This window comes from Lampetra fluviatilis, chromosome 36 (assembly GCF_964198595.1).
Source record: "Lampetra fluviatilis chromosome 36, kcLamFluv1.1, whole genome shotgun sequence".
NCBI lineage: Eukaryota > Metazoa > Chordata > Hyperoartia > Petromyzontiformes > Petromyzontidae > Lampetra > Lampetra fluviatilis.
This window is the reverse complement of record NC_136310.1, coordinates 11,657,032-11,670,366: the sequence shown is the minus strand read 5'-3', so window position 1 is coordinate 11,670,366 and position 13,335 is coordinate 11,657,032. Positions and strand designations below refer to the sequence as shown.

At 55.1% G+C, this 13,335-nt stretch overlaps 1 protein-coding gene across 3 annotated transcripts in view; it reads left to right on the top strand.

The window, feature by feature from the left end:
• The window catches only part of MIB2 (MIB E3 ubiquitin protein ligase 2), a 57,803-nt gene that overhangs the window by 14,142 nt on the left and 30,326 nt on the right, over positions 1-13,335 (top strand). For all 3 annotated transcript variants that reach the window (XM_078873397.1, XM_078873396.1, XM_078873395.1), the window contains 5 exons: positions 6,266-6,372; positions 8,831-9,025; positions 10,261-10,403; positions 10,934-11,044; positions 12,851-12,955. In XM_078873397.1, coding sequence (XP_078729523.1) covers positions 6,266-6,372; positions 8,831-9,025; positions 10,261-10,403; positions 10,934-11,044; positions 12,851-12,955 — 661 coding nt within the window. The remainder of the gene's footprint in view (positions 1-6,265; positions 6,373-8,830; positions 9,026-10,260; positions 10,404-10,933; positions 11,045-12,850; positions 12,956-13,335) is intronic.

Genomic DNA, 13,335 nt, shown 5'->3' with positions numbered 1-13,335 from the left:
AAGCGACCTTGCCACATGATAGTACAACAAAGTGGCTTATCACGTGGAAATGTATTGCAGACAAATACTCTAAACGATTCTAAATGTGGAGGGAAAAGCCGGAGGACCCGGTGAAACATCCACGTGACCACGGGGAGGGAGAGAGAAACCGCAAACTCCATATCAGGCGTTAGGATCGGGATCAAACCCCCGACCTCCTGCACACCAGGTGAGGTAGTTAACGTCTCGCCACCGGTGCACCCAATTCGGAGGGCATCTTTAAAAAAACAAAAAAACTCGGAGGGTATCACCATCACCGGCAGCATCAGCAGTGGCAGCAACGGAAGTCTGACGGATCAAAGCTTATTCCTCTTCATTCACCATCGATCATCCCGGCAAATCTCGGCCGGCACACGCCGGGAACATTAATTTGTGTGGCCGGGGGATTGTGGCGAGAGAGGGGTGCGCGTGCTGTAATGGGGTTTGTGATGGATCATAGTTGTTGTTCGTGGTGATGCATTTGGGATGGACGTAACGGCTCCGGCGGGGTGCTTCGGTGACCCCCCCCCCCCCCCCCTTAGCCAGCGTGCTCTCCCATGGCAGCTCCTGTCCTTGAAACTCCAAAGATTGTCGGAGGAGGAGGACGAGGATTGTCGGAGGAAGAGGAAGGGATTACTTAACACGTAGGGTTTTTCGCAAGCCAGTGATTATGATTTGTAAATATATTTTTGGGTTAGGCCCAAATGTAATAATGATAACAACGTCGTCTTGCAAAGCACAGCCAAACTGTGCTCGCTCGCTCGCTCCCGTAGAGAGAGAACGACTCACGGGGAGCTGGGAGGAACCACAGACGAGCGGTGGTGAGCCGGTGCTGTCAACAGTTGCCAAAGCTCTGCGGTCCTCTAAAATATTAATGTTTTCAGCCAATGAATGAGTGTTTACATTCCCTATACAGAAGGGGCAGATGTTGTTGGTCTACATTATTATGCAGCACTGTCTTCTGGCGAGCCAGCGTGTGGCACCTCAGTTTAATGCGCAGCACGCTTTCGCGACCAATTTCGACAGTAGATATTTATTTGGGTTAGGTCACGTAAATATAAATGTGTCTTCAATCTGCCACCACCCAACGTAGCCTGTTTGTACACGTGCCAATTAGTTACTACTTCAGCAAACCGGTGTGTTGAAGATTAAAACCACAATATTTTCAATTCTATTTTACGCTTTCTGGCAATAAAACAGTCAATAATAAAACAGGTGTTAAGATGTTCAAATACCAAATAGGTACATTTTGCAAGGCATCAAGTCTGCATTAACCACACGTCCTTGTGGTGAACATGCAAACAAACATGCTCTGATAATATATGTTTGTGGTGCATGTTCGATGCGTGCATCGCAAAGTTAGTGATGAATGGCCAGCAACGACCAGCACCATTGTACCGCACCTCCGATTAGCACGGTTGGCTGTGTACGTACGGCGCGAAGGAAGTTCAACATCCGTAGGTAGATGACGGTGAGAGCGTGCGATGTTTTTTGAGTTGAGTGATGTTGTTATTGTAAGATCTTGGGAGAGAAAAGAGATGACGGGAGGGAATTTCCGAAGTTGAGCGGTGCGAGGGATGAAGCAGACTGGGTGGCTGAGTGAGTGAGTGGCTGAGTGGGCGGCTGAGTGGGTGGGCGGCTGAGTGAGTGGGCGCCTGAGTGAGTGGGTGGCTGAGTGGGCCAGGGGGTTCTTTGTGAGTCACCCCAGCGGTGGGTGGCACCCGCTCCCATCGCATCCTCGCTCGCTCCCTCATTGGCCTCTCTCACTCATTGACACACTCGCTCTCGTGCTCACTCGTTTACTCACACTAACAACAAAGTTCCCAATGTGTAGCCTTGAACAGACTTGGGGCAAGTGTTGTTAGCGAGCATCTATGAAGGCCGACATGAGGGGTGGGTGGCCAGCACCACGCTTGGCCACCTTTGTCTCCCCAGTGGCAATGTTAACACACCACTCCAGGTACTCAGTTGAGCTCTGAGTCGACCTAGGGGAAGCCCAGCACCAGTTCAGATAATCGTCAACGGTGTTGATAGCCATAGGCGGGAATCGAACTCAGGTGGCCGGGTTCGCAGCGCAGCGCGGATAACCGCTACGTTACCGCTGCACAACATATACTCACCAGCACTCCCTTGCCCGCACGTACTCGCCCGCACGCACTCGCCCGCACCTACTCACCCGCACCTACTCACCCCCACCTACTCACCCGCATGCATTCACCTGCCCGCACTCACCCGCACTCACTCATCCACACGCGTTCACCTGCACGCACTCATCCGCACACACTCACGCACACCTACTCGCCCACACGCGTTCACCGGCACATACTCACCCGCACCTACTCACCCGCACGCACTAACCCGCACGCACTCATCCGCACACACTCACGCACACACTCACGCACACCACGGCGGTCATTCACTCAAACATCACCCACTGGCTTGGCAGGACTCAGATCGATGGCAAATCGCGGCCAAAGCGGCCACTCGCCTTCTTTTGTTTTTCTCGTTGGGCCAGACTCGGTAATTTTTCTTTGTTTGTTCAGTTAGGGTTGAAGGGGGGGGGGGGAATGAGAGGAGGGGGGATCAAACCTGACCCGGTCAGACACTGGCACTCAGGTGAAAGCACAGTGTGGCCATCCCTCGACGTGTTAGAACCCATTTCTATTTGGTATCACTCTTACCCAGGTGTCGTGGTCAGGGACGTCTTGTGGCGCGGTGGTCAGCGCGTCGCGCTCCGAGACCGTTGACCCGAGTTCCATTCCCAGCCACGGCCGCCACCGCACCGGTCGCGAGCAATATCGATATGCGACTCGATCGTCGGGCTTCCCCCCCATCCCCCGCTCCCTCCGCTTCACCAACCCGCACTGAGCCGGCACGGTGAAGTATGGTCAAATGGCCCCCGTGGTCTATGCAGGTTGGTTCGTGGCCACGGCACGCATCTAAATCCTATTTTTTAACTATGTTCATTTTACCAACTCAGTCCCACTGAGCTATATACGATAGGAGTGCAAAGTTTAAGTAAGGAAAGTAAATTACGAAGAAAAATAATTTTTTGCCAGGTAAAGCCCCACTGAGCTATTAGCTTCTCTTTCAGCGACTTGGCCACAGGTAGCCCAACGAAGTGGCTGACATCATCACATGGACATTTATAGCAGCCTAATACTCTAAAAACGCGTGACGTTGACCCGGAGAAAAATCCACGCTACCACGGGGAGAGAAACACCGCAAACTCCAAATATACAGCAGGCGTCAACGTCGGGATCGAACCCAACGACCTCCTGTGTACCAGGCGAGGTAGTTAACATCTCGCCACCATGGCGCCCCATCGGTGATTACCTGATCCTGGACCAACCCGTGTGGCCCGGGGTGGTGAAGTGAGTCGTTACAGCGACCCCAATGACCCAACACGGCTTGTGGAGGGAGGACATCATCCAGCAGTGGAATTTCGTTTGTGTCTCTGCTCCAGCGCCCGTGTCACTCGCCTCCCCCGTACGCGAAAGCGGTTTTCGAATGCCGACAATTTTAAATCACGCCACGCCTTGGTGCGGCGCGATTTCCCCGCCCGTAATTGATTTGACGAAACGGCCGTCACTGCCGACGTGGTGTCTGCGGAGCGTTCGGACGCGGTGAGACCCTGGTGATGCTCACCCTGCCGGTCTTGGTGACGCCCCGGTGTTCATGAATTGCGCCCCTGCGGTGTGGAACTTGGGATGCCGTGGGGTGGGGGGGGTTGGTGGATTGCACAGAGATCGGTGTGTGTGAGTGTGACAGAGACCTTTTTTGTTAGAACATTGTGTGTGTGCATTTGCTAGATGGGGAAAGCCTTTTCTTTAGTAGATGGCTTTGCATGTGTGAGTCTGTGAGTGTGAGTTGTGTGTATTGGAATAGGTCTGTTTGAGTGGGTACATATGTGAGTGAGTACCCGGTGACCTGGGGTCGATTCCCATTCACGACCAACATGGGGATCTTTGTACGTATGTTAGCCTGTGTGGGGAGTTGTAGCATCACAGTTAGCGCACTGCGCTACGAGCCCGGCCACCTGAGTTTGATTCCTGCTCACGGCTAACATCGGTGACCATTATCTGAACCAATTCTGGGCCTCCGCTAGGTCGACTCAGCCTGAAATAAGGACCTGGTGCGATCTGTAAACATCATCACTAGGGACACAAAGGCGGCCGGGCGTGGTGCTGGCCACCCACCCCCTCGTGAACCATACCAGCCTTCAAAGGTGCTCGCTAAAAGCACTTGCCCCAGCAGTCTGTTAAAGGCTATACGGGGGATCTTTGTGTTAGCCCATCTGAGTTTGTGTGAGCATTTCTGGGTATCCAAGCGTGTGTTTGAGTGTGTGTCTGCAGCTAAATTTGTGAGAGTATTTGTGTGCATGAGTAATTCTGCGTCCGTTTATCCCGAGTGAGCGTGCTTCCACGTCCACATCGTCATGCCCGTCCGTTCATCCCCCTTTGTCTTTCCTGCCGCCACTCATCCCTGTTGTCCCCATCTGTGGGGGAGAGGGGTTGGGGGGGGGGGCCTGGCAACTGCTCCATCATCCCGATAAATTCAGACGCTCGGCGCACACGCCTGCAAGTTCAGACTCACTCCATCACACACCCCCCGCGAGGGGGAGGGGGCGCACACGGGCATCACCGTCAGTGCCAGAGACAGACGACGAGCAGGAGGAGGAGGAGGGGGCGGAAGAGGAGGAGGAGAGGGCGGATAAGAAGGCAGCGAGGGGGTGGACATGGGCCGTGCCCGTGTGCCCATCAATCACGTTTCAATTCGCTTTACGGAGAAGGAGATGCGCACATTCCCCCCCCCCGTCTCCATCGCTCGCGCCTCGTCAGCGGAATGACGGGCGAGGGGGCGGAGGTGGGAGACGTGGGGTGGGGGGGGAATACCGTCCGGAGGGGGGCCGTGGCCCGGTTATTGGGGGGGGGGGCTGGGAGGGACACCAAGTGGAGACAGAGTAGGTAGCCCCCCCGCCTGCCGCCCACCCCTTCCCACCCCCCGTTTCATTGCTAGCATGAGGGCACATGCCAACTTGGCTGGTACGCTTCATTTACGTGGAGACGTTGCCGAGCCGGTGCCGTGAAGATTTTTTTTATTTTACTTTACCAGGTCAGGCCCACACTGAGCTGTGTCGCTCTTTTTCAGAAGCGACCTGGCCACCAATGATAGCTCAACAAAGTGGCTTATCATCACGCAGACATTTATAGCAGCCCAATACTCTAAATGCATGCTTCGAAATGTGAAGGGACAAACCGGAGGACCCGGAGAAAAATCCACGGGGAGAGAGATACACGTAAACGCCAACAATACTGGCGTCAGGGTCGGTACCGAACCCATGAGCTCCTGCAGACCAGGCAAGGTAGTTAACATCTCGCCACCGTGGCTCCTATCCTGGGTTGCAATCTGGGATTCAGCCGCCCAACCAACCGAACAAGAACTGTAATTAAAACCGACTTCTCGGGTTTAGCGATAGGACGGTCACGTCCATGTTGCAACATCGTCAACATAGCCAAAGCCGGCTGGCTTCTAAATTCCGGTCAGCTTCCACTGCAGTTGTCATACGGCGAGCAGCGCCTTGCAGCGTGTTCCACCCCCTTCTCCCTCCGTGTGGATGAAGAGGCCAATGACAGGGACTTCCGAAATGAGTTCTGTGATATCCACTTCCGGAGGTCGTCTTCTTCAGGGGGTGGAGGACGGCGGGGTCAGGGGGGGGGCGATGTCACCGCACAGGTTCTGAATGAAAATGTCCTCCTTTAGATGACAACAATGAACGCGAGCGGAACAATAGAAATGTAATTGGGGAGGGAAGCGGATGAAGATGAATGTTCGATTTGCCCTTGGCAGGAAGTCGCGGGAGTGCGCCGTCGGTGTGAGCACTGTGAATGCAGAGTTTGTGTGGCGTCGGCGGCTGCGCCATTGGCCATGCTCAGCGATGATTCGGGGACCCGGGGCGCCCCGCGTTCGTGGGGCACTGTGTTACATGGTGTGTGGTGTAGTGTGGTGCGGTGTGTGACAGCAGGTGTCGTGTGGTGCGGTGTGTTTCAAGGGGTGTGGTGTAGTGTGGGCCACTGTTACAACAGGTGTAGTGTAGTGCGGTGTGTTACAGTGGATTGTGGTATGGTATAATGTGGTGCGGTGCTGTAGAGTACACTGTGGTATCACTTCGTGCTGTAGAGAACACTGTGGATAAACGTGGTGCTGTAGAGTACACCGTGGTATGACGCGGTGCGGTGTAATGCAGGGTCCCCGTGAGCTCCCGTGCCGGGCTGGAGCGGGTGCAGCTGCGGGGCCTCTTCCAGGGGGCGAAGGTCGTGCGGGGACCCGACTGGGACTGGGGCAACCAGGACGGTACGGACGGCCCGGCCTGCCCACTGCCGCGCTGCCCACTGTTCCGCTGCCCACTGCCGCGCTGCCCACTGTTGCGCTGCCCACTGCCGGGCTGCCCACTGTTGCGCTGCCCACTGTTGCGCTGCCCACTGCCGCGCTGCCCACTGTTGCGCTGCCCACTGCCGCGCTGCCCACTGTTGCGCTGCCCACTGCCGCGCTGCCCACTGCCGCGCTGCCCACTGTTGCGCTGCCCACTGTTGCGCTGTCCACTGTTGCGCTGCCCACTGTTGCGCTGCCCACTGTTGCGCTGCCCACTGCCGCGCTGCCCACTGTTGCGCTGCCCACTGCCGCGCTGCCCACTGTTGCGCTGCCTACTGCTCATTGCCATTTGCCCCTTGCGCTACTTTGATGCCTTTTCTGCCCTCTTGATTCCCCAAACTTTCTCTGCTCTACGCACCGCAACCCTTTCCCACTCCCCTGCTCACTCGCCCCACCCGCTTGCTCACCGAAAGCATCCACCTCCCTTACTCTTACACTTGTTCACTTGCCCACTCGCTCGCTCCACACTCTTACACTCACTCCTCTCTCGTGCACTATCCTACTCTCGCCCCCACTGTCTATCACTGAACCACTTATTCACCCACGCATTCACCCACATTCTCACTCACTTTCTCGTCCGCTCGACCACTCAATTACTTGGCTGATCTCTCACCAATCCATATGCTCACCCACTCACTCACCCACCCATTTACTCACCCACTCACTCACTGGCGCGCTCGCCCACCACCCACTCGGTCAGCCCGCCAGTGAACATCACCCCCTCCGCTGGCTCCCGTTTCCCCGTGCCAATTAATTAGTGGCACAGGCGCAAGGAAAGTCACACGTACTCCCCCTCACAACCCCTCCCCTCCCCTCCCCTACCTGTCCCCCACTCCCCCTCTTGCCCACTCTGCTCGCCAATTTAGTAAATTGCAGCCGAGCGGGCAACGATAACGACGCTTGGCTGCCTGCCGCCCCCCCCCCCCACCGTGCGTCACTGCGCAATGAGATTGAGAGCTAATTTATGTTGGCAACCATCTCCTCCCGCTCCCTCCCTGCTGCCCCGTAAATTAATGTGAAAGAAAGAGGCATGTTAGAGGAACAGACGTGCGTGTGTGTCCGTGTGTGCGTGCGTGTGTGTCCGTGTGTGCGTGTGTGTCCGTGTGTGCGTGCATGTACACGCCCAGGCCCGTGCGTCCCCGGGCTGTCTGACGCCAGTCTAAAGCATGCTTGATGAGAAAGAGGACTTTGAAGTCACTGCTTCCGCACCCCCCCTCATCCGCTCCCCCAAGGGGGATCTACACCTTTACCACCTCGACAAGTTACACGATGCAAGCTATCCGTGTTGCGGACACGTGTACACACATGTGTTGGGAGCGGTAGTGTACCGGTTAGCGCGCTGCGCTATGAACCTGGCGAGCCGGGTTCGATTCCACGGCCAACACCAGTGACGATTATCTGAACTGGTGATGGGCCAATCTAGATTTTAAGCTTTCGTGACTGCAGGAATCCATGCTCTTTGGTTCTTTCGGTAAAGTCACGTAGATAGAAAATAAATAATATACCTACGTGACTTTACCGAAAGAACCAAAGAGTATGGTGATGGGCCCTTCCCTAGGTAGACTTAGCCTCAAAGTGAGTACGTGGTGTGTAAACATTACCACTGGGGAGACAAAGGCTGCCGTGTGTGGTGCTGGTGACCCACCGCCTCGTGTGCCATGCTGTCCTTCATAGGTGCTATTCTCTAACAGCACTTACCCCAAGTCTTTTAACTTTGTCTGTCATGGAGGAGGCTCATGAAGGACGCTACTGGGCAGTTGGAGGCAGTCGCCCTCTAGCAACAACAGAGGGCAGAGGAATGACGCTCACAACAACGAGCGAAGCTCCAGGCGGCTGAAACGCAGTGAGGTGGCATGGTAGGGAGGACAGGTGGTGCATCTGCCAGTCATCCAGGTCTGTCAACCCAAGGCACCTCAGCCTGTCCCATAACCTGTCAGCGAGTCTTCGACGCTTCACTTCGCCTCAAAGGGCACTTATGTTTTTCTCAAGCGGTGATGTCACTGCCACTTCGTGGTGAATGGCGGCTGTTGTCATCATCGGGAGGTTTAGTGTAGGTATGCGGATTGCACTATAATCCCGGCCACCCGAGTTCGATTCCCGCTCACGGCCAACACCAGTGACGATTATCTGAACCTGTCCTGGGCCTTCCCTGGGGCGATTCAGCCGTCAAATTAGTACTTGGTATGGTGTGTAAACATCAGCACTTGGGGAAACAAAGGCAATCGGGCATGGTGCTGGCCACCCACCCCTTCGTGTGCCATGTCGGCCTTCGTAGGTGCTGCTACTCGTTTGACAACAATTGCACCAGCTGTCTATTCACGCTCTATGCCATTTGGGGGGTGGGGTGATGGTGGCACGGGACCTTTGTGTTTGTCTGTAGGCGGCGATGGGAAGCACGGCAAGGTGAACGAAATCCGGGGCTGGGACGCCGAGTCGTGGCGCAGCGTTGCCTGTGTCACCTGGGCCAACGGCTCCACCAACGTGTACCGCGTCGGGCACAAGGGCAAGGTCGACCTCAAGTGCATCGCCGACTCCCACGGGGGATACTACTTCGCCGAGCACCTGCCCCTGCTGGGTATGGCGACACCTCACCATTTATTTGCTGCTATTTATTTGACCCCAGGGTAAGGCGCGCCACTGAGCCACGTAGCTCTTTTTCAGAAGAGACCTGCCTGTCACAAGTGTATAGGTCAACGAAGTTGGCTCGTCGTCATCACGTGGAAATGGATAGAAGCAGCCAGACGCTCTGCACGTGTGACATTGATTCTAAATGTGGAGGGGAAAAACCGGAGGGCCCGGAGAAAAATCCACGCGACCATTGGGAGAGAGACGCCGCAAACTCCAAATATACAGCAGCAGGCGTCAGGGTCAGGATCGAACCCACGACTTCCTGTGTACCAGGTGAGGTAGTTGACATCTCGCCACCGATGAGGCGGAGATGGGGGGCCCTGGGCCCAGTGATGCGGCCCAGTGGTCGTGCCTTCGGCACGTTGGGTTCAAAATAATAATACAAATTTTATATATTCGTATTGTTTTACTACGTAAGGGTTTTATTCGGGTTCCTCCTCGCAGGTACAGTAATAATACTACAGTAATAATCAACATCGTTCATTGGCTGAAAATCCCCAATGTAGCAGCAGGAAACTCCTGAAATCAAGATCAGAATCTTTATTTAGCCTGGAGTGCCGATGTGCTGTGAAGCTCTTTTTCAGAGATGTCCAGTAGGGGGTCACAGATGTCCAGCAGGGACGGGTCAGCAAGTTACATAGAGTGCAACCCACTCTGTGGGGCTCTCCTGCATTAATATATCGATTAATAATAATTGTTACATGAACAATATCAGTATTAAATAGGGGCGGTTTACATGGCCAGGCGGTGGCGTGGTCGGCACTTGTTGCAGAGGTTCGCGGTTCGAATCCGGCGGGCCGCCCTGGTTAACACTACGGCTGCATGTTAACCGTGATGACGGCACTACGACACGCCGCCTGCGTCAGCGTCGTTCGAAACGGGGTCATCGTGTGCCGGCATCATGGTCCACACTTGGCAACTTTGAAAAACGACACCACAAATCGCTGTGATTATGCACAGCAGCAGCATCGCCTCACCACCACCACCCCTCCCACCACAAATCTCCTGCAGCTTACAGTACGTCGCCTTCTTAGGTGACACTTGCTGCGTATGGTGCGTGAAGTGGGGACAGCAGCATGGAGACGCACGGGGGGACAGCATGACTGACACAAGTGCCGCGCACGTCACGCATATTGTCGCGCGTGTATTGTCACGCATATTGTCGCGTGTGGCGGTGCCCAGGGGAGCCGGCCGAGGTGAGGGGCCAGGAGATGCAGGAGGAGCGCGCCTTCCAGGTGGGCGACAAGGTGAAGTGCCTCCTGGAGGAGGACATTCTGAGACAGATGCAGGACGGACACGGTGGCTGGAACCCCAAGATGGCTGAGGTGGGTGATTCATGTGGACAAAGCCGTGAGGCCAGTGGTTGGCTCCCGCATCTCTTTTCTGTGTCTCTGCGTATTTTCGTGTGTCTCTGTGTGTCCCTGATGGTCTGGATGTCTTCGTGGATCTTCGTATCTCTCCGTGTGTCACTGATGGTTTGTTTGTATGTGTGTCTCTGATGGTCTGGTCCACTGCACGGACTTAATAATAAATATTCTGTCTCCACTGTGTGCGATGTGATTTTGGACGCCTCTGTGTTTCTCATGGTGTGACTGCCATCCTGTGTGTGTGTGTCTCGTTGACAGCACCTGCCCCAACAATCTGTTAAGGCTATACGGGGATCTTTGTCTTTGTTCGTGTGTGTCTCCAACTGTCCCTGCGTATATCCCCGTGCCGTACGACTTGTCCCCCTGCCCCCGTGTGTCTCCTGCTGTGTCCCCCTGGGTGTTTCCAAGTTGTCCGCATATGTCCCGTTGACTGTCGCCCCCTGCCCCGTTACCCCGTGTCCCCGCGTGTCCCTGCATCTCCGCGCTAGTTCATCGGGAAGGTCGGCACGGTGCACCGCATCACGGAGCGAGGAGACGTGCGGGTAGAGTACGGGGGAACCAAGATGAGGTGGACCTACCACTCGGGGGCGCTCACCAAGGTGAGAGCCAGCGGGTGCACACAAACGACAAAGATCCCCCGTGTCGCCTTTAACAGACTGTTAGCGAGCACCTATTCTGGCCTCCACTGCGCACTAGGGGGTGGGTGGTCAGCACCACACTCGGTCACCTTTGTCTCCCCAGTGGCGATGTGTACACACCGCCCTAGGTACTCATTTGAGGCTGAGTAGACCTAGGGGAGGCCCAGGACTAGTTCAGATATTTGTCACTCATGTTGACCGTGAGCGGGAATCAAACTCGGGTCACCGGGTTGGGAGCACAGCATGCTAACCGCTACACTACCACTCCCCACACTGATGGTGGGTTGGCCAACACCATGAATGGCGATATTTATATATTTACACATCGTACCGGGAACGGTTCTGATATTAGTAACTGCTGTTGAACTCGGGTTGACGGGTTCGTTAGCTCAGCACGCTAACCCGCTACACTACCGCTCAACACAAAGACAAAGATCCCCCGTTTAGCTTTAACAGACTGTTGGGGCGATTGCTGTTAGCGACCACCTATGTATGTGTAGTAGTCACTTCAGAGACACTAATAGTAGGAGGCACACACGTTCATTCTACACTTCCACAGTACAGGGGATAACTACACACGGGTCAGGACAGCCGGCACACTACCTGACCCACAACGCCGAGGAGGTGAAGTCGGGGACGAAGACTTGCATAGGCGACGGGTTCCATTCCAAACGACAGCTCCAACCCAGCGTCGGGACCTCCCTTTTATCCTCCCGAGCGTGGCCTGGCTCCGCCCACGGCCACGCCCCCTTCTGAAACCTACCAGAAGGCTCTGGGCTTCGCCCCACGTGTCCCCTCTGTCACCTTTACCCTACATCCCTAACCCCGGCTTATCACGTGCCCTGCTGGCAGACCGGCTGCTGTGTCTTCAGATCCCCCATCTCTGCCAGCAACCGGCGCTACGCGCTCCAGTGGCACATTTCACCTGCCCTGCTGGTGGACCGGGCTAATACACCCACAATCCCGCTCTCTATCAGTAACCAGCGCTACGCACCCTAGTAACCCATTCTATGTCACTACATATGTATGTATGTTGAACTTCTTTCTCACCGTACATAACCAAACATGCTAATCGGAGTTTTCAATCAAAATTTAAAAGCGCGTAGCTAAATTGGCGTTTGAGATGGTTGCAGAAGCGCATCTGAAATTGCACGATGCAGTGACCGTCTTTGTTCAATGGCTAGCTAAAAACCGCTGCATTGATGACCAGAGTTCACGTGATGAAGACCGGCATGGCACACAGGAGGGTGAGTGGCCAGCACCACGCCCAACCACATTGGTCTCCCGAATGGTGAGTCGACCGAGGGAAGACCCAAGACCGGTTCAGATAATCGTCACTGGTGTTGGTCGTGAGCGGGAATCAAACCTGGGTCATCGGGTTCGTAGCAAAGCGCGCTATCCGCTTACACTACCGCTCCCCACACGTGCAAACACACACTTGCGCATCCACAAGTTCACAACAACAACAACCGCCATTTGCCACTAAGTGGCGGTTCCGTCACCACGACGCTTGTGCCAGGCTATGTGCACCTTGAGGCCACGTGAAGTGTCGAACGCCCGCTGGCAGGAGGTTACGGGGCAGACCCAGGTGCCACGGGTCGACTTAGATGACTGGCTGGTGCACCACCTGTGCCCCCTACTGTGTCAACACGTACACACACACGTACACACACTTGCACACACACGTGCACACACACGTGCACACACTTGCACAGACACACACACATACGTGTGTGCACAATGTCTCCTCACCGTGCGTGCCGTCAGGTGGACACGTTCAGCGTTGGTGACCTTGTGCGCGTGCTGGACGACGAGGATCGCGTGAAGCAGCTCCAGGTCGGCCACGGCGAGTGGAACGAGGCCATGCGAACGGTCAGTTCCTCCCAACAGCCCCTGTCATGGCAACGTGGAATTTCCACCAACGGGCTTTGGAAATGAGTGCCGCCCCACACTTGGCGGGCGGTTGTGAGGTTAGGACGTTGTAATCGCCATCGCGAACCCCGTTCATCGCTCCAGGAGTTATCGCCTGTTTGTATTTTGTCAGAATTGTGTAAGCATGATTGCTTTGCTAAATGGACAGTACCATTGTGGATTTTTATGTTGTACAATGTATCGTAATATCACCGTAACAAAGCGATATTACGATACATCCTATCACCGTAGTAGTATCACCGTAACAACTCAGTAACTCTGTAGTGTACTAAAGGCGACAGGGGGGATCTGTACGTGTGTGTGTGACTAGTGTGTGCGTG